This window comes from Bos indicus, chromosome 1 (assembly GCF_029378745.1).
Source record: "Bos indicus isolate NIAB-ARS_2022 breed Sahiwal x Tharparkar chromosome 1, NIAB-ARS_B.indTharparkar_mat_pri_1.0, whole genome shotgun sequence".
In the NCBI taxonomy this organism is placed as follows: domain Eukaryota; kingdom Metazoa; phylum Chordata; class Mammalia; order Artiodactyla; family Bovidae; genus Bos; species Bos indicus.
Window position 1 is genome coordinate 131,397,864 of NC_091760.1, and position 21,875 is coordinate 131,419,738.

Sequence of the window (21,875 nt, forward strand, 5' to 3'; positions counted from 1 at the left end):
TCCAGCTGCGGGCGCCCAGAGGTTTTTCTGTGCCCCCGGTCCCACAGGTTGGCAGCAGGTGGCCGGGCGGCTCTGCCCCGTGCCGTTCAGAGCCCGAGCTGCCGCGCGGGGTGGGGGTGGGGGGGCCGGGGAGCGGAGGAAGCATCCCAGGCCCGCGCGGCGGCGAGGATTCCGGGAACAGCCTCGGTCCAGGGCGGTGGAGCGAGTCGGGAGGCGGGGCCGTCGCGGAGGGGCGGAGCCGCTCTTTCGCGACCTCTGCCCACTGCCTGGGTTCCGGGGACCCCCAGGTGAGCCGGGCCGCGTGGGAAAACTATGCCAGGAATTTGGCCCGAGCGGGAGCGGCGTGCAGTCCAAGACGCTAGCCTCGGTCTCAGTAGGCTCAACAGCAGCGCCTCCGACGCCCAGCGGGGTCCGGCGGGGAGCTCTGCCTCGGGACGCACCGCCCCTTGCGCCCGGCGGCTTCCCCATCCCCGGTGCCTGGCCCACTCCGGACCGAGGTACTCGAGGGCGGGGTAGAAGGAATGACTGAACCCGCAGGACTGGGCTTCCCTGGGAGGACGGCCTCGGATTTTCACTTTTGGGAAAAAGTAAAATGATTGGCGTGGGGGTGGGGTTGCTGCTTTGCGTTCTGTAGGTAAAGGGGAATCTTCTAGTAATGAGGTGATGTAAAAACAGACGGATTAGCATCTCTGGTTCCTCCGCCTTGCTTCCCGAGGCTGGAGTGTAGGAGGAGGCAGCAACCATGTTTTTCGTTTGGGGTGGCTGCAGATAAAAGCCCAGGGGAACTCGCTTAGTACCTGACAAGTGTCCAGGAGGCCCGTCAGAGGAGGGGTCCGGGACCTGGGAAGGAGTTATCCAGGTCTGTTCCTTAAGGCCCTGCCCCTGCAGGGTCTCTTGTAACGTTTCTAACCAGACTTGGAAGAGAGGCCTGATGAGTGGGCGGTGCTCTGACCGGCCTCCCACAGAGGCAGACTGGGTGGGTGGTCTTTCTTTCCTTAGCCTCAGTTTCTCACACCTCCTCCTGGGGCTGAGAACTGGCCTGTGAGGACAACCCCACCTAGAGAAGGCCGGTTCTGCAGTCAAGTGACTGATAAGAGGTATTCCGTCGTCTCTGTCAGCACCAATGCTCTGGAGACGTTTCCCTCACGTGGAAATCTTTTTGGATACCATCCAACTTGATAAGATGGTCACATGAAGCTATTTGCTTTAGGTGGAAACAGAAACCTGAATTCACTTGTGCAGCATAACTGGGTTCTGCCAGGGAACTGAAGTTTGGTCCAACTTCTTGGTTGCTCAGCTGAAACTGACAGAAAGAGGGAAGGAAGTAATTTGATGGGCCCTCCTTGTGGGCCCCTTGCAGGGAGGGCCAGTCCTGATCAGCAGGCTAACCGCTTGCTTGCCATCTGCCACTGGACCTCCTACCTCTAGGGAGGATTTGAAGGGGATCTGGTGTCCCAGGATCTGAAGTTGGAAAAACTCTACTGAGAAGCAATGGCTTCTCCATGGAGAAGAAAAACACCAGTATGTTCTAGGAAAGAAGAAAAAGGTTGCTCAGTCATGTCCGACTCTTTTTGACCGCATGGACTGTAGCCCGCCAGGTTCCTCTGTTCATGGAATTCTCCAGGCAAGAATACTGGAATGGATTGCCACGCGCCTCTCCAGAGGATCTTCCTGACTGAGGGATCGAACCTGGGTCTCCTACATTGCAGGCAGATTCTTTACCATCTGAGCCGCCAGGGAAGCCCAGTATGTTCTAAACTGTTGTTCTTTTAGATGTGAAAAGTTGTGTTGGTTTTTGACGGTTTTGCACCTGGAAAGATAGATCTTATCAGTATGTAGTCATGTCTAAAATACTTCGAAGAGATGTCAATCAAATCCTTATCTCCCATTTTTATTTTATATTTTACTTTATTTATTTATTTCTATTTTTTGACAGAGCTGCGCAGCATGCGGGCTCTTAGTTCCCTGACGAGGGATCGAACACATGTTTACTGCAGTGGAAGTGCAGTCTCTTAACCACTGGATCTCCATGGAAGTCCCATCCCATTTTTATTTTAAAGACAATTCTTTTGTGGCAAACTTAAAATAAGCTTTAACCAAAACAAGGAATCGTCTCTTAAAAATTGGAGATGTTCTATAAAGGGAGAGCTGTGTGCCTGGTGGAGTGGATCTCTCTCTTGCTACATAATGGGCAAGAAAGACTGAAAAGGGGAGGGAAGTCTCCTTGTTTTAGAAAAAAGCAGAAACAGAGAGCAAGGCAGAACAAGGTCTGTAATGGTAGTGCTCCAAAAGTGCTCCTGGGTCACTCCTGTCTCCATTGGGGTCTCTAGTGCTCCCTTGCCTACCATGTGTGCACAGCCTGTTTGCAAACTCTGCCAGGGTTTCCTTGGCAGCCAGAACAATTAGTGCTAATGACACACCTGAGTTCCCCGGGGCCTGCACTGCCAAGTTAGCTGGTAGTCAGGGCAGGCTTGTAAATGATTGCCTGGCAGTTGCCTTGGAAGCTTGGCTCCTCCAAATGCTCATCTTGGCTTGACAGCATTCTTTAAAAAAAAAAAAAAAAAATTGTCGAGAGGTTGTTTCTTATTTATTTTTATTTTTGTCTGCACTGGGTCTACATTGCTGCTCGCAGCCTTTTTCTAGTTGCAGAGCCCCGGCTCTAGGGCACATTGCGGTGTGTGGGCTTAGTTGCCGTGAGGCAACTAAGTTGCTGGTCCAGGGATCAAACCCAAGTCTTCTGCGTTGGCAGGTAGATTCTTAATCACTGGACTTCCCTGGTAGCTCAGCTGGTAAAGAATCTGCCTACAATGCAGGAGACCCTGGTTTGATTCCTGGGTCGGGAAGATCCCCTGGAGAAGGAATAGGCTACCCACTCCAGTTTTCTTGGGCTTCCCTGGTGGCTCAGACAGTAAAGAATCCACCTGCAATGCCGGAGATCTGGGTAAGATCCTTGGGTTGGGAAGATCCGCTGGAGAAGGCTACCCACTCCAGTATTCCTGCTTGGAGAATTTCATGGACAGAGGAGCCTGGAGGGCCACAGTCCATGGGGTCACAGAGTCTGACATGACTGAGTGACTTTGACTTTCGCCTCTTAATCACTGGACCACCAGGGAAGTGCTGGCAGCATCCTTGAAGAAGCAGAACAGACAGCAAGGTTGCAGTGGTGGTGGTGTACACTAGTTGTTAATTTATGTTAAAAAAAAAAAAATCAGAATTTTATTTTGAAAAAATAAACTGGTCGTTTTTGTGGAAACCATCTTTGACAGTTGATAGGCGGCAGGTTTCAGAAGAATTTTAAAGTTTCCAGGAGTTGTTTCACTGAGAGGTGGCTCCCTTTTGAGGTAATGAGCATCCCATCATTGGGAGTGTGCAAAGATAGGTGGTAGATGGCTTGCTGTTTCAGCTGTGAGGTTACTCCAGGTAGAAACTGTCCCTTCAATGATGAATGATTTGGAATGCTAGCACAAATATCATTCTTTTGGATCCCACTAGTTAATGATAGTGGTCTAGTATTGGGAAGTTCCTGGGACCCCATTGAAACATCTAGAGATGGTTAATAGTTCCTGATTTCCTACTGATGGGGAGTCATTTTTGCTTTGCATTTCTGTTCCCAGGTGTGGGAAAGCAGTCTGCTGATAATTTAGTTTGAAGAAAACACAGTGTTCCTGCCTCTGGGGCGCGTGGTCTCCAGGTAACCAGAAGCACTCTCACTTGGCTTTGTCTTCCGCCCATCTGCACCAGGATGCAAGCTGAGGAGCTGAGTTGTGTTTGGCTAAATTCTACAAGAAGACAGGGAAACATTAGGGTCTCCAGCACTGATCTGTTATGATGTACTGTAAACTCTTTCAGTCCTTGCAGTTTGATCAAGAAATCTCAGGTATTATAATTTACAAAATGGGAAAGGATTTTTTGTATTATCATCATCACCAGTGGGAGGTAGTTTGGCAAAATTCAGAAGCTTTGGACTCAGAACTTGATTTCGATCTTGGTTTCCTAACTTGGTAACTGAAGGACTGGGGGCAGATCCCTTAGTCTCTCTGAGCCTCAGTTTCTACATGTATCAGATGAGGCAAATCATAGCCACATACAAGGCTGTATGATGGTTAGAAATAGAACTATAAAATGCTGGCACAGTGCCTGGCACATGGGTAGTTAATAAGTAATAGCTGCTGTCATCTTAATCAGCTTCAGATTTCCACAGTTCTGCTCACCTTTTAAAATACATAAATAAATTTTTCTGTGCTAGGTCTTCATTGCTGTGCGTGGGCTCTCTCTAGTTGCAGCAAGCAGGGGGTCTCCTTTAGTGCGGCACTCGGGCTTCTCATTGTGGTGGCTTCTCTTGTTGCGGAGAGTACATGGCCTTCAGTAGTTGCACCTCTTGAGGTCTAGAGCTCCGGCTCAGTAGATGTGGCTCATGGGCTTAGTTGCCCTGTGGCATGGGGAATCTTCCTGGACCAGGCATCAAACCCGTGTCCCCTGCATTGGCAGGCAGATTCTTAACCACTTGACCACCAGGGAATTCTGCTCATATTTTTATGTCAGAGCCCTGGGACTTCTGAGAATTGGACTCTTAGGGTTTCAGTGACAAACAAGGATGATACTTTTGTGGTTCAGTAAAAACTCACGAGGGGTTTCCTAGGTGGTGCAGTGGTAAAGAATCCGTCTGCCAATGCAGGATAGGTGGGTTCAATCCCTGGGTTGGGAAGATCCCTTGGAGTAAGAAATGGCAACCCATTCCAGTATTCTTGCCTGGAAAATTCCATGGACATGCTGGACTATAGTCCATGTGGTTGCCAAGAGTTGGATATGACTGAGCATGCCACACAATGCAAAAACTCATGAACACAGACCCCCTAATTCAGTATTTTCTATAACGGATTGGGGCTGCCACCTTGGGTATTTACAGAGTGTGCTCAGAGTGTAAACATGAGGGTTTAAGGGCTGCTTAGGAGGCCAACTAGAACACAGCTGTTACCTCTTGACAGTCAATGTGTACCCTGGGGCATCTCCCTGATGAGCCTGCACCCACCCATAAGGGTTCCTGCATGCTAAGCTTTCATTAGCAGCCTGGGGGATTAAGCTGAGGACACAGATGGTCAACAAATCGAGCATTTTACTGTCCAAATGGCATTTCTCTCCAAGGAGTCCAAATTAACTCACCCTAACTCAATTCTTGGGCTTCCCTGGTGGCTCAGTCAGTAAAGATTCCGTTTGCAATGCTGGAGAACTGGGTTCAATCCCTGGATTGGGAAAATCCCCTGGAGGAGGGCATGGCAATCCACTCCAGTATTCTTGCCTGGAGAAAACCCACGGACAGAAGAGCTTGGTGGGCTACAGTGCATGTGGTTGCAAAGAGCAACTAAGTACAATTCCATTCTTACTCTTTGTCCTAATTCTTTTTTTCTTTTTTTGATAGGAAAGTAGGATTTATTGATGGGCATGAGTAAGGAGGGGACAGTGCCAAGGCTCTCATGAGTGTGGGGTCTGCTGTTTGTCCAGAGGGTTATGATTAGGGATATATTTGACCTCTGGGATGAGCCATGTTTTCATATTCATCTGCATCAAACTTGAACTCAGCCTTGCAGGGGGCTTCAAGGCTCCTCATTCATGCGCTCCTTGTTCAATCACACATATATATATATATATATATATATATATATACACAAAAGTTTTTCTACTACACTTGATAAAGGCTTGAGAAAGAACATCAGAAAAAAAAAGAAGAGATGGAGAAATTGGAGAGCATAAACTTAATGAAATTGGCACAGTGAATATGAAATAGAAAAAGTGAAATAAACTAGATAAAAGTAAAAGATCATCATATAGTACAGTTGTTTTTAAACATGATTGCTCATTAGAAACATATCTGGAGCTCTGGAGAAAATAAGCAATACCTGAGCATTAGCATTTTTCAAAAAATTTCAAGATATTTTTGATATGCATCTGGATTTTAATAAATGATTACAAGCTTTTCTATTAGATCCTAGTTTTGGTGAGATAGAGTTCTATAATTTTGCTGTTGATCAATAATGATACAATGGTATTGCTGCTGCTGCTGCTGCTAAGTCGCTTCAGTTGTGTCCGACTCTGTGCGACCCCATAGACGGCAGCCCACCAGGCTTCCCGTCCCTAGGGTTCTCCAGGCAAGAACACTGGAGTGGGTTGCCATTTCCTTCTCCAATGCATGAAAGTGAAAAGTGAAAGTGAAGTTGCTCAGTTGTGTCCGACTCTAGAGACCCCATGGACTGCAGCCTACCAGGCTCCTCCGTCCATGGGATTTTTCTAGGCAAAAGTACTGGAGTGGGGACAATGGTATTTAGTGAGTAATAATTACATAATTACAAGCATAAGAGATGTTTGTCAGTTTTCACAATCAATAGCCAGACAAAAATTAAAAGACAATTATAATTGCAAGCCATAATGGGAACATGATTAACTTAACACTATAAAATAATTACATACAGTTATTTGTGGGGGTGGGTGGGTGGGGGTGGGGGTGGGTCAAGCAGAGTGATGTGGTAATTGGAAGTGCATACTTGCACATGTTTTTATCTACCTGGTAATTCTGTGTCTTTTGGCTGGTACATTTAATCCATTTACATTTTGTGTGTGTGTGTGTAGCAGAGTTTTATTAAAGTAAGAAAAGGGACAGAGAGAGTTTCTGACATAGACATCAGAAAGGGATCGGAGAATGCCCCCTGACTAGTGTTAGCAAGAGAGTTATATACTTTTTAATTAATTATTACAATAAATCAAAAGAATGTCTCAAGGTTGTAAAGATCTTACTAGACCCACTCCCATAGTTTACATTTTAAGATAACAGGATTAGCCGGAAGGTTTTCAGGAAGGAGAAACTGTCCTCAAGCAGGATACATTGTTGTTATATAATCCTTGCTGCTAAGTCGCTTCAGTCCTGTTGGACTCTGCCTATCTGCCATCTGCTGATGGGTGGGATTGTTTCCCTTCTTGGTAGTTGTTTGGCCTGAGATGACCCAGCCCTAGGGTCTAAGGGCTCTATGGTAAGGTTAATGGTGACCTCCAAGAGGAAATTAGGGAAAACCACTAGACCATTCAAGTATGATCTAAATTGAATCCCTTATGATTATACAGTGGAAGTGGCAAATAGATTTAAGGGATTAGATCTGATAGAGTGCTTGAAGAACTATGGACAGAGGTTTGTGACATTGTACAGGAGGCAGTGATCAAGGCCATCCCCAAGAAAAAGAAATACACAAAGGCAAAATGGTTGTCCGAGGAGGCCTTACAGATAGCTGGAGAAAAAAAGAGAAATGAAAGGTAAAGGAGAAAAGGAAAGATAAACCCATTTGAATGCAGAGTTCCAAAGAACAGCAAGGAGAGATAAGAAAGCCTTCCTCAGTGATGAATGCAAAGAAATAAAGGAAAACAGTAGAATGGGAAAGATTAGAGATCTCTTCAAGAAATTGGAGCAACCCCACGCCCAGGCCAGGGGCGGTGGCTGCACAGGCGCAGGAGGTCCTAGAGGAACTATTCCATGTTGAAGATCAGGAAGGGCGGCGGTGAGGAGATACCCCTCATCCAAGGTAAGGAGCAGCGGCTGCGCTTTGCTGGAGCAGCCGTGAAGAGATACCCCACGCCCAAGGTAAGAGAAACCCAAGTAAGATGGTAGGTGTCGCAGGAGGGCATCAGAGGGCAGAGGCACTGAAACCATACTCACAGAAAACTAGTCAATCTAATCACACTAGGACCACAGCCTTGTCTAACTCAATGAAACTAAGCCATGCCGTGTGGGGCCACCCAAGATGGGAGGGTCATGGTGGAGAGGTCTGACAGAATGCGGTCCACTGGAGAAGGGAATGGCAAACCACTCCAGTATTCTTACCTTGAGAACCCCATGAATAATATGAAAAGGCAAAATGATAGGATACTGAAAGAGGAACTCCCCAGGTCAGTAGGTGCCCAATATGCTACTGGAGATCAGTGGAGAAATAACTCCAGAAAGAATGAAGGGATGGAGCCAAAGCAAAAAGAATACCCAGCTGTGGATGTGACTGGTGATAGAAGCAAGGTTCGATGCTGTAAAGAGCAATATTGCATAGGAACCTGGAATGTCAGGCCCATGAATTAAGGCAAATTGGAAGAGGTCAAACAAGAGATGGCAAGAGTGAATGTCAACATTCTAGGAATCAGCGAACTAAAATGGACTGGAACGGCTGAATTTAACTCAGATGACCATTATATCTACTACTGTGGGCAGGAATCCCTCAGAAGAAATGGAGTAGCCATCATGGTCAACAAAAGAGTCCGAAATGCAGTACTTGGATGCAATCTCAAAAACGACAGAATGATCACTGTTCGTTTCCAAGGCAAACCATTCAATATCACAGGCATCCAAGTCTATGCCCCAACCAGTAATGCTGAAGAAGCTGAAGTTGAACGGTTCTATGAAGACCTACAAGACCTTTAAGAACTAACACCCAAAAAAGATGTCCTTTTCATTATAGGGGACTGGAATGCAAAAATAGGAAGTCAAGAAACACCTGGAGTAACAGGCAAATTTGGCCTTGGAATACAGAATGAAGCAGGGCAAAGACTAACAGAGTTTTGCCAAGAAAATGCACTGGTTATAGCAAACACCTTGTTCCAACAACACAAGAGAAGACTCTACACATGGACATCACCAGATGGTCAACACCAAAATCAGATTGATTATATTCTTTGCAGCCAAAGATAGAGAAGCTCTGACATTATTATCAAATTCAGACTCAAATGGAAGAAAGTAGAGAAAACCACTAGACCATTCAGGTATGACCTAAATCAAATCCCTTATGATTATACAGTGGAAGTGAGAAATAGATTTAAGGGCCTAGATCTGATAGATAGAGTGTCTGATGAACTATGGAATGAGGTTCATGACATTGTACAGGAGACAGGGATCAAGACCATCCCCATGGAAAAGAAATGCAAAAGAGCAAAATGGCTATCTGGGGAGGCCTTACAAATAGCTGTGAAAAGAAGAGAAGTGAAAAGCAAAGGAGAAAAGGAAAGATATAAGCATCTAAATGCAGAATTCCAAAGAATAGCAAGAAGAGATAAGAAAGCCTTCCTCAGCGATCAATGCAAAGAAATAGAGGAAAACAGCAGAATGGGAAAGACTAGAGATCTCTTCAAGAAAATGAGAGATACCAAGGGAACATTTCATGCAAAGATGGGCTTGATAAAAGACAGAAATGGTATGGACCTAACAGAAGCAGAAGATATTAAGATGAGGTGGCAAGAATACACAGAACTATACAAAAAATATCTTCACGACCCAGATAATCACGATAGTGTGATCACTGACCTAGAGCCAGACATCCTGGAATGTGAAGTCAAGTGGGCCTTAGAAAACATCACTATGAACAAAGCTAGTGGAGGTGATGGAATTCCAGTTGAGCTATTTCAAATCTTGAAAGATGATGCTGTGAAAGTGCTGCACTCAATATGCCAGCAAATTTGGAAAACTCAGCAGTGGCCACAGGACTGGGAAAGGTCAGTTTTCATTCCAACCCCAAAGAAAGGCAATGCCAAAGAATGTTCAAACTCCTGCACAGTTGCACTCATCTCACATGCTAGTAAAGTAATGCTCAAAATTCTCCAAGCCAGGCTTCAGCAATACATGAACTGTGAACTTCCAGATGTTCAAGATGGTTTTAGAAAAGACAGAGGAACCAGAGATCAAGCTGCCAACCTCTGCTGGATCATGGAAAAAGCAAGAGAGTTCCAGAAAAACATCTATTTCTGCTTGATTGACTATGCCAAAGCCTTTGACTGTGTGGATCACAATAAACTGTGGGAAATTCTGAAAGAGATGGGAATACCAGACCACCTGACCTGCCTCTTGAGAAATCTGTATGCAGGTCAGGAAGCAACAGTTAGAACTGGACATGGAACAAAGACTGTTTCCAAATAGGAAAAGAAATACGTCAAGGCTGTATATTGTCACCCTGCTTATTTAACTTCTATGCAGAGTACATCATGAGAAACGCTGGACTGGAAGAAACACAAGTTGGAATCAAGATTGCCGGGAGAAATATCAATAACCTCAGATATGCAGATGACACCACCCTTATGGCAGAAAGTGAAGAGGAACTCAAAAGCCTCTTGATGAAAGTGAAAGAGGAGAGTGAAAAAGTTGGCTTAAAGCTCAACATTCAGAAAACGAAGATCATGGCATCTGGTCCCATCACTTCATGGGAAATAGATGGGGAAACAGTGTAAACAGTGTCAGACTTTATTTTTTGGGGCTCCAAAATCACTGCAGATGGTGACTGCAGCCATGAAATTAAAAGACGCTTACTCCTTGGAAGGAAAGTTTGACCAACCTAGATAGCATATTCAAAAGCAGAGACATTACTCTGCCAACAAAGGTCTGTCTAGTCAAGCCTATGGTTTTTCCTGTGGTCATGTATGGATGTGAGAGTTGGACTGTGAAGAAGGCTGAGGGCCGAAGAATTGATGCTTTTGAATTGTGGTGTTGGAGAAGACTCTTGAGAGTCCCTTGGACTGCAAGGAGATCCAACCAGTCCATTCTGAAGGAGATCAGCCCTGGGATTTCTTTGGAAGGACTGATGCTGAAGCTGAAACTCCAGTACTTTGGCCACCTCATGCGAAGAGTCAACTCATTGGAAAAGACTCTGATGCTGGGAGGGATTGGGGGCAGAAGGTGAAGGGGACGACAGAGGATGAGATGGCTGGATGGCATCACTGACTCGATGGACATGAGTCTGAGTGAACTCCGGGAGTTGGTGATGGACAGGGAGGCCTGGCATGCTGCAATTCATGGGGTCGCAAAGAGTCAGACATGACTGAGCAACTGAACTGAACTGAACTGAAGGGAATATTTCATGCAACGATGGGCACAATAAAGGACAGAAATGGTATGGACCTAACAGAAGCAGAAGATATTAAGAAGATGTGGCAAGAATACACTGTGGCAAGAAGAACTATACAAAAAAGATCTTCATGACTCAGATAACCACAATGGTGTGATCACTCACCTTGAGCCAGACATCCTGGAATGCAAAGTCAGGTGGGCCTTAGGAGGCATCACTAGTGGAAGTGATGGAATTCCAGTTGAGCTATTTCAAATCCTAAAAGATGATGCTGTGAAAGTGCTGCACTCAATATGCCAGCAAATTTGGAAAACTCAGCAGTGGCCACAGGACTGGAAAAGGTCAATTTTCATTTCAATCACAAAGAAAGGCAATGCCAAAGAATGTTCAGACTACCACACAATTGCACTCATCTCACAAGGTAGCAAAGTAATGCTCAAAATTCTTCAACAGTACATGAACCGTAAACTTCCTGGAGTTCAAGCTGGATTTAGAAAAGGCAGAGGAACCAGAGATCAAATTGCCAACATCCATTGGATCATTGAAAAAGCAATAGAGTTCCAGAAAAACATCTGCTTTTTTATTGACTATGCCAAAGCCTTTGACTGTCTGGATAACAACAAAGTGTGGAAAATTCTTAGAGAGATGGGAATACTAGACCACCTGATGTGCCTCCTGAGAATTCTGTATTCAGGGCGAGAAGCAGCAGTAGAACTGAACATAAAACACTGGTTCCAAATAGGGAAAGGAGTACGTCAAGGCTGTATATTGTTACCCTGCTTATTTAACTTATATGCAGAGTACATCATGCAAAATGGTGGGCTGGGTGTAGCACAAACTGGAATCAAGAATGCTTGGAGAAATATCAATAACCTCAGATATGCAGATGACACCACTCTTATGGCAGAAAGTGAAGAAGAACTAAAGAACCTCTTGATGAAAGTGAAAGAGGAGGGTGAAAAAGCTGGCTTAAAACTCAGCATTCAGAAAACTAAGATCATGGCATCTGGTCCCATCACTTCATGGCAAATAGATGGGGAAACAATGGAAACAGTTTGAGAGACTTTATTTTTTTGGGCTCCAAAATCGCTGCAGATGGTAACTGCGGCCATGAAATTAAAAGACACTTGCTCCTTGGAAGAAAAGCTATGACCAACCTCAACAGCATATTAAAAAACAGAGACATTACTTTGCCAACAAAGGTCTGTCTAGTCAAAGCTATGGTTTTTCCAGTAGTCATATATGGATGTGAGAGTTGCACTATAAAGAAAGCTGAACGCTGAAAAATTGATGCTTTTGAACTGTGGTGTTAGACTCCCAGGAGATCCAACCAGTCAATTGTAAAGGAAATGAGTCCTGAATATTCACTGTAAGGACTGATGCTGAAGCTGAAACTCCAATACTTTGGCCACCTGATGCAAAGAACTGACTCATTTGAAAAGACCCTGATGGTGGGAAAGATTGAAGGTGGGAAGAAAAGGGGACAACAGAGGATGAGATGGTTGCATGGCATCACCGTCTTGATGGACATGAGTTTGAGTAAGCTCTGGGAGCTGGTGATGGACAGGGAAGCCTGGTGAGATCACAGAGTCGGACATGACTGAGTGAGTGACCAAGAGGACTTAGGCCAAGGGGGACCTTCCAGTGCCCCATCCCTGTGGTGAGCCCCTGCCGACCCATGCCTGCAGGAGGCCCTCCAATACTAGCAGGTAGTTTTGGTTCCGTCTCCTGTGGGATCACTGCTCCTCTCCTCTGGGTTTTGGTGCATGCAAAATTTTGTTTATGCCTTCCAAGACTAGAGTCTCTGTTTCCCTCAGTCCTCTGGAAGGTCTACAGTCAAATCTCTCTGGCCCTCAAGGCCAGATTCCCTGGGGATTCCCAGTCCTTTGTCAGATCCCTAGGCTGGGAAACCTGATGTGGGGTTCAGAACCTTCACAGTAGTGTGAGAACTTCTTTGGTATCACGGTCCAGGCTGTAGGTCACCCATCCAGCAGCTGTGAGAGTTGTTGTTATCATGATTGTGTCCCTTCTACCATCTCACTGAATTGGGAATCCGAGCTCTTGTTTGTGGAACATGAACTTCACAAACATGCAAACACAGTAGCAAGTGAATAGGATTTATTAAAGAGAAGGAAAGTACAAAGCTCTCAGCATAGGCACTGAGAGGGGGTAAAGAGTCTCCCAAAGGGTGGATATTACAGCAGTTTTATATCCTTACCAGTATTAATTTGTACATTTTTTGTTGGCTCCTGTCCTTAAAATATATCATTTTTAACCAATCAGTTTAAAGGTCACAATGTTTAATTTAACATCTTTATGACTTTTCTTGATCCTTGGATTAAATCACCATCCTTTTTCATGCCCCCTGGCCATTTTAAAATAGACTAGATGTATTGCCAACATCATCGAAAAGGTAAGAGAGTTTCAGAAAAACATCTACTTCTGCTTTATTGCCTTTGACTGTGTGGATCACAACAAACTGTGGAAAATTCTTAAAGAGATGGGAATACCAGACTACCTGACCTGCCTCTTGAGAAATCTGTATGTGGGTCAGGAAGTAATAGTTAGAATGGGACATGGAACAACAGACTGGTTCCAAATAGGGAAAGAAGTACGTCAAGGCTGTATATTGTCACCCTGCTTATTTAACTAAATGCAGAGTACATCATGAGAAATGGTGGGCTGAGTGAAGCACAAGCTGGAACCCAGATTGCTGGGAGAAATATCAATAACCTCAGATATGCAGATGACACCACTCTTATGGTAGAAAGTGAAGAACTAAAGAGCCTCTTGATGAAAGTGAAGATGAGAGTGAAAAACTTGGCTTAAAACTCAGCATTCAAACATGAAGATCATGGCATCTGGTCCCATGACTTCATGGCAAATAGATGGGGAAACAGTGGAAACAATGACAGACTTTGTTTTCTTGGGCTCCAAAATCACTGCAGATGGTGACTGCAGTCATGAGATTAAAAGACTCTTGCTCCTTGGAAGAAAAGTTATCACCAACCTAGACAGCACATTAAAAAGCAGAGACATTACTTTGCCAACAAAGGTCTGTCTAGTCAAGGCTATGGGTTTTTCAGTAGTCTTGTGTGGATGTGAGAGTTGGACTAGAAAGAAAGTTGAGTGCTGAAGAATTGATGCTTTTGAAATGTGGTGTTGGAGAAGACTCTTGAGAGTCCCTTGGACTCCAAGGAGATCCAACCAGTCAGTCGTAAAGGAAATGAGTCCTGAATATTCATTAGAAGGACTGATGCTGACGCTGAAACTCCAGTACTTTGGCTACCTGATGCAAAGAACTGTCTCATTTGAAAAGACCCTGATGGTGGGAAAGATTGAAGGGGGGAGGAGAAGGGGACGATGGAGGATGAGACGGTTGCATGGCATCACCGACTCAATGGATGTGAGTTTGAGTAAACTCTGGGAATTGGTGATGGACAGGCTTCCCTGGCGCGCTGCAGTTCATAGGGTCGCAAAGAGTTGGAAACGACCGAGACCAAACTGATCTGAATGGCCTTAAGATTAACGATCTCGGGTTGTTTTTTTCTCAGGCAAATGGATGGGAAGTTAATTACTGCTCTTCCCTGGATCCCACTGCTGATAGTTTTATCAGACCAAGGACACATTCCAGGAATTTGTGACAACAGGTATAGCTTCAGGCTAATGGAGTGAGATGTTTATTGAAAACAAAACCAAGGTCTCAGAGTCCTTCACTGACTGCCTAGCAATTTCTGTGTCATTCCTGTGGCTTCTTCTTTGTCTTTGGACATGGAGTTTCTTTTTTTGGTGGGTTCCAGTGTCCTTCTGTTACCGAAAGGTGTGCGTTAGGGACCTGGCTGCTTGCCATTCAAAAGTCAGTAAATAGGCCAGGTCGGTGGAAAGGAAAGTTTGGTTTATTTCAGATGCTGGCAACTGGGGTGGGTGGCCCCCTCCCCCAAGCAGAGGGTGAGAGCTTTTATGGACAAAGTGTGTGTCTGGGAAAGATGCAGAACCAGTACAGTCATTTCTAATAGTCATCTTCCAAATGGTCATCAGTTGTCTGACTAGCATCATCTTGATTGTTTTAGGTATAGTTAATCTTCAGTTCCTGGGTGCACTTGTTCCCATTTCTTTGCATCAGTTCCCTGAATTGTGGCAGCTCATGTCCTGGGTAGTCTGTGGTCATCAAGTAGTTAACTTCTCCACCTGGTGTTTTGGTATATCTATAAGACAGCTCACAGGATATGGCTCAGAATATTATCTTTAGCCCTTGAGAAAGAACTAAAGGTCCTTGACTCTGCTTAATGACTACATTATTATTACTTAGTTTCCTTAGACGGTTTTCCTTTGTTTCAGCATTTCTCACTTCTCTGATTAAACTTATTTTTTGACTAAAGTTTTCCGCAGGCAAAAGGCAGGCAGAGGACATGGTGCAGGGTGGGGAAGGACCATATATGGTCCTGCTCTGCTCCACTCCTGTGGATAATTGTTCAACAACTAGTTGCAATTTTGGTGCTCTTGGAGGAGGAGAAGAGCACACTTCCTTCTACTCTACCATCTTGAACTGGAAGTCTCGAGTTATTCCTTATAAAGCACTTAAAAACCGTGCCTATTGATAAATAACCCAGAGATATGAAAGTTTGGACAGCAAGTAAATGGTAGGTGGGAAATGCAGTTAGAAAGGTAGTTGGGAAACAGTTTATAGAAGTGTTTGAATATCTAAATTTTTATTGACGTATATTTGACTTACAGTATTATATTGGTTTTAGGGGTACAACATAGTGATTCAATATTTTTATACTTTACTGAATGATTACCACTATAAGTCTAGTTACCATCTGTCACCACACAAAGGTATTATAATTTTATTGACTGTGTTCTCAATGCTCTACATGACATCTTAGTGCTTATTTATTTTGTAACTGAAAGTTTGTACCTCTTAATCTCCCTCACCTGCTGTACTCATTCCTCCGCCCCACTCCCCTCTGGCAAGCACCAGTTTTTTCTGTGTATCTATAAGTCTGTTTCTGTTTTGTGTTTGTTCACTTGTTTTGTTTTTTAGATTCCATACTAAGTGAGATCATACGGTATTTGTCTTTCTGTGTCTGACTTATTTCACTTAGCATAATACCCTCTATGCCCATCGATATTGTTGTAAATGGCAAGATTTCATTCTTTTTTATGGCTGAGTAATACATACATACATATATATATATTTATCTCCTTTATCCATTCATACGTTGATGGACACTTAGGTTGCTTCCATATCTTGACTGCTGTAAATAATGCTCTAGTGCACACAGGAGTGCAGGTATCTTTTTGAATCAGTGCTTTTGTTTTCCTTAGAAAAATACCCAGAAGTGGAATTTCTGGACTGTATGGTAGTTCTATTTTTAATGTTTTGAATACCCTCCTCCGCTGTTTTCCATAGAGTTGTACTAGTTTACAATCCCACCAGCAGTGCTTGAGGGCTCACTTTTCTCTACTTGTTAACACTTGTTATTTCTTGTCTTCTTGATGATGGCCATTCTGACAGGTGTGAGGTGATATCTCACTGTAGTTTTAGTTTGCATTTCCCTGATGATGAGTGATTCTGAGCATCTTTTCATGTCATGCCACTCCCTTCTGGCCTGAAAAGTTTTATTGAAAAGTCAGCTCATAGTTTTATGTGAGTTCCCTGTACCTAACTAGTTGCTTACCTCTTGCCACTTTCAAGATTCTCTTGTTATCTTGAATGTTTTTCTTTTTTAAGTTTAATGTGTCTTGGTATGGAACTCTTTGGATTCGTCTTGTTTAGGACTCTTTGTGCTTCCAGGACTTGGATGTCTGCTTTCTTTCACAGGCTAGGGAAGTTTTCAACTTTTATTTCTTCAAATAAATTCTCTTCCCTTTTCTCTCTCTTCTTCTGGGATCTTTATAATATGAATGTTAGTATATTTGATTTTGTCCCAGAGATCTCTTAAACTTCCCTCACTTAAAAGTTAAAAAAATTTTTATAATGTTTTGGCTGCCCTGGGTCTTTGTTGCTGCATGGCCGTTTCTCTCGTTGCAGTGAGCAGGCACTGCTCTCTGGTTGCGGTGCGTGGGCTTCTCACTGTAGTGGCTTCATTCATTGCTGAGCACTGGCTCTTGGGCAGGCCGACTTCAGTAGTTGTGTTTCCTGGTCTCTAGAGCACAGGCTTGATACTTGTGGCACATGGGCTTAGTTGTTCCTTGGCATGTGGGATCTTCTCAGACCAGGGATTGAACCCACATCTCTTGTACTGGCAGGCAGATTCTTTACCACTGAGCCACCAGGGAAGCCCTGCACTCACTTTAAAAAATTCATTCTTCTTTCACCTTGGGTGATTTCCACTATTCTGTCTTGTAGTTCACGAATCCATTCATCTGTATCATCCAACCTACTGTTGATTCCTTCTAGTGTGGCAGTCCCCAACCTTTACAGCACCAGGAACTGGTTTCATGGAAGACAGTTTTCCTTGACTGGGTCGGGGGAATGGTTCAGGCAGTAATGTGAGTGATGGGGAACAGTAGATGAAGTTGCGTTAGATCGCCTGCCACTCACCTCCTGCTGTGCAGTCTGGTTCCTAACGGACTATGGATCAGTACTGGTCCACAATCCGGGGAGTTGGGGACCCCTGTTCTAGTATATATTTTATTTCAGTTGTTGAATTCTTCAGATCTGTTTGGTTCTCCTTTATATTTTATAGCTCTTTGTTAAACTTCTCAATGTGTTCATGCATTCTTTTCCTGAGTTTGTGGAGCATCTTTATGATCATGATCTTAAATTCTTCATTGGGTAGATTGCGTATCTCCACTTGATTCTTTTGGGGTTTGATCTTGTTCCTTCATTTGAAACTCATTTCAAATGAGTTTTGAAATGAGTCTTCCTCATTTGTCTAATTCTCTGTTTATTTCTTGTATTAGGTAGGTCAGGTTTTGTTTCCAGATCTTGGAGAAGTGGCATTACATAGGACATGTCCATGGAGCCTAGCACCGAACTCCCCCTGGTCACCAGAGCTATTTGCTCTAGGGGTGCCAGCTATGTGGGCTGAGTGGGCCTTTCTTTGTGGCTGGGCTAGCTGCTGTGAGTGTGCTGGTAGGCGTGGGTGGCCCTGCCTCCCATGGTGGCTGCCAGCCCCCTGGTGAGCAGGGGTGAGTCCTGGAACAGCTGGCTGTGGGGCTCAGGGCTAGTGGCAGCGCTCCCATGTGCAAGCATGCAAGCCCTGCTGGCCTTCAGAGTCAGATGTTCTGGGAACTCATCTTCATGGTGCATGACCCCTGGGCTGGGAGCCATGAGGTGGGGCTCAGACCCCTTCTTCCTTGGGGAGAACCTCCACAATTGTCATTATCCTTTTGTTTGTGGTTCACTCACCCACTCCCCCCAATCCCTTTACCTAGCTTATGGTTTCTTCTTTATATCTTTAGTTGTGGAAAATCTTTTCTGCTAGTGTTCAGGTCATTCCTGTAAATAATTATTCCTGTAAATAGTTGTAATTTTGGTGTGTCTGTGGGAGGAGGTGAGCTGGGGTCTTCCTACTTCACCGTATTGCCCATACCTACTTGAATATCTTCTTAATGAATTTGGAATTAGCCCACAAGGAACACAGAACATCCCTTCCCGTATGGCTGAAGCTCAGTGGTGGCTGCCCCTTGTAAACAGGGCATGCACTCCCTATTTTGCCAGTCCCTGATGCTGCCTATGCCAACACTCCCTGCAGTGGTTCTCAGTCAGTTAGTCTGAAGATCTGCATTTCTAATGAGTTTCCGGTTGATGCTGATGCTGCCGGCCAGCAACCACACTTGAGAACCACAGCCCAGTTGTATCTTTTAAAATATTTATTTGGCTACACCTAGTTTTAGTGGTAGCACATAGGATCTTCAAACTTTGTTGCGGCGTGTGGAATCTACTTCCCTGGCCAGGGTTCGAACCTGGGCCCCCTGCATTGGGAGCATGGAGTCTTAGCCCCTGGACTACCAGGGAAGTCCCTGCCCAGTTACATCTTGGACACTAAGTTAGGGAATTAGTTGCCACTTATCATCAAACTTATGGTTTTTCTTATGCCTGGCATGTTTCCTACGTTTAACTAACATTACCTTCCTGGTCCTGATGGAATTTAGATTTTCTATTTCTGCTGCTGCTACTGCTGCTGCTAAGTCACTTCAGTCATGTCCGACTCTGTGCAACCCCATAGACGGGAGCCCACCAGGCTCCCCCATCCCTGGGATTCTCCAGGCAAGAACACTGGAGTGGGTTGCCATTTCCTTCTCCAATGCATGAAAGTGAAAAGTGAAAGTGAAGACACTCAGTCGTGTCCAACTTAGTGACTCCATGGACCGTAGCCTACCAGGCTCCTCCATCCGTGGGATTTTCCAGGCAGGGGTACTGGAGTGGGTTGCCATTGCCTTTTCCGTTGCTATTTCAGTATAATCAATTTTTTTTTAAGTCACACATTTGTGTCCGGCTCTCTGCAACCCCATGGACTTTAAAGTCCATGGAATTCTCCAGGCCAGAATACTGGAGTGGGTAGCCTTTCCCTTCTCCAGGGATCTTCCCAACCCAGAGATTGAACCCAGGTCTCCCACATTGCAGGTGGATTCTTTACCAGCTGAGCCACAAGGGAAGCCCAAGAATACTAGAGTGGGTAGCCTGTCCCTTCTCCAGCAGATCTTCCCAACCCAGGAAACGAACCGGGGTCTCCTGCATTGCAGGCGGATTCTTTACCAACTGAGCTATTAGGGAAGCCAGAATAATCAATATTGGAAGGTCAATCTAAAGATATCAAGAGATAGGCCTGTGAAAAACAGATTTGGGAGTGGCTGAAGCTTATGGTAGCTGAAGCTAAGGGTATGTGTGAGCTCATCCCCAGGGAGCATGTGCTGGGAGTGACAGGTGGGGGGTGAACAGCAGACTGTCACGGGGGCACGGCATACTCTGCCTTAAAGGAAGGGCAAAAAGATAGTAACTATTCAAGGGAGAGGCATTCAAAGAGGTGGGAGGCAAGCCGAGAGAGTGGCTGACGGAACTTTCTTGGCCTTATTATTAGAGAGGGGCTGTGGGCAGACATCTGAGGCCAAAGCTTAAATAGTTAAACAGCAAGTTCTCAGGTGAGCTCCTGGTCTGTGGGAGGACAGGAAGCAGGAGTCCTGTTACCCTCGCCCACAGCATGCCTGGTAACCTCTGTTGCTCCAAGGTACAGCTTGTTGTGGCAATTGTCTCTGAGGCTCTGGTGACAAGGTTGCAGCCAGCAGCTGAGCATGGTGAGTGTCATGTCACCTGCCTTCTTTTTTTAAAAAAATAATGTACCTTATTAAGAGAAACGTGCTAGTCTCCTCATGGCCGTGGTTGGTATGCTTGTGGCTGGATTTTTTTTTTTTTTCCTGGAGTTTGTGTTGAGGAGGAGTATCTGAGAAAGGGAAGCATGGGAGCTGAAATGGGAAAGGTGGATCAGTGGCATCCAGGGGCAGCTTCAAGACCAGGCTAAGGGTTTGCACTGGGTCCTGTGGCAGCAAGGAGCTGTGTGCTAAGCTGCTGGGGTGAGGAATGGGGGGCAGCTGTGTGGTTAATGCATCTCCGTGGCCCCAGTGCCTGGCACCAGGCCTGGCCAAGGTAGGCATGCTCTAAACGGGGGGAGGTTAAGTCAATGAGTGGATGAATTTGATGGATAAGGAGTGATGATCTGATCAAAGCAAAATTGTAGGACAGATAGCCTCAAGAATTGATGTAGGGCAGTTCAAAGTCCACAAGCTTTGGAGCCTGTGTGTGTGTGTGTGTGTGTGTGTGTTCAGTCATGTCTGACTCTTTGCAACCCCATGAACTGTAGCCTACCAGGCTCCTCTGTCCATGGAATTTTCCAGGCAAGAATACTGGAGTGGGTTGCCATTTCTTTCTCCAGTAGATCCTGCCTACCCAGGGATCGAACCCATGTCTCCTGTATTGCAGGTGGATTCTTTACCACTAAACTATCTGGGAAGCTCCTATATATATATATATATATGTGTGTGTGTGTGTATACCCATACATATGTGAGATACACCAATCTCCTTTATTTTTACAAATTATTATTACATGTCATGTTAATATATTATTTAAACAGAAATGCATATATATGTGTGTATATATAGTCATTATTCTCTATCAGTACATAAAAGGCTGCCTTCTTATTAATAGCTGCATAGTATTTCATGTATAGAGATACCTTACTTTGTACTTTCTTATAATTTTCTTGTACTTTACTATTACAAATAATACTACAATGACAAATTTTGCACAAGCACCTTTGCACACCTGTATGAGTTTATCTGTGGAATAAACTATAATTCTTAGTAATGGAATGTTCATTTTAAATTCCAGTTGCTATTGTAAAGTTACAAAGAGAACAATTTCTTTGTCTAACAAGAGAGTGGTGAGTAGAATCTGGGGCTTTTAACAACAAACTGGAGCTGTTTTCTAAACCGTAAGGATTGGAAAAGAGACCATTGTGGACCGAACAAGATCTCTGTGCAGAGACCCAACTGCTGTCTTGAGCGCCACCTCATGGCAGAGGTGGACATCATTTCACTCACATCCCACTAAAGAAAACATGGTCATATGGGTCCACCTTACAGCCGGGGAGACTGGAAACTGTAGCCCATCCCATCCATTAAATTTTTGCAATTACCAGAGGAGAACCATTTAATGTCCACTGTTAAGTGGCTCTACCTCCCAAGGCAAAGTTACTGGACTTTATCCTGTGATCAGTATAGGGTTGCAGAAAGGCTTCCATATACATTTGACAGCTCCCTCCTGACCCAGCCCTCTGACAGGCACTCTTGCAGTGCACTTGGGCATGGTGGGGCGGGGGGGCGGGGTACACTGAGGACCTGCTGTGTGTCAGGCACTGGGCTGGGTGTTTTTCCTTCCTCATTCCTAACCACAGGCTTGCAGAGGAGGCACCATGATTCCCAGTACACATGGAGGCTTAATAATACAAAGGATCTTGCTCAAGGCTGAGGATCTGAACCCACATTTGTGTGTTATAAAGCCCACAGCTTGCTTTG

At 44.8% G+C, this 21,875-nt stretch overlaps 1 protein-coding gene and 1 non-coding gene across 10 annotated transcripts in view; one reads left to right on the forward strand and one right to left on the reverse strand.

Moving 5' to 3' along the window:
* Nucleotides 1-164: 164 nt before the first annotated feature.
* The window catches only part of DZIP1L (DAZ interacting zinc finger protein 1 like), a 56,349-nt gene continuing 34,638 nt past the window's right edge, over nt 165-21,875 (forward strand). For 2 of the 9 annotated variants that reach the window (XM_070794318.1, XM_070794321.1), the window contains exon 1: nt 527-1,746. In XM_070794318.1, coding sequence (XP_070650419.1) covers nt 1,639-1,746 — 108 coding nt within the window. In that variant the 5' untranslated portion in view covers nt 527-1,638. The other 7 variants (XM_019962021.2, XM_019962018.2, XM_070794329.1 and 4 more) reach the window with 7 other exon arrangements.
* TRNAW-CCA (transfer RNA tryptophan (anticodon CCA)) lies at nt 18,747-18,819 on the reverse strand. The gene has a single exon. It is a non-coding gene; the product is annotated as a tRNA-Trp (tRNA).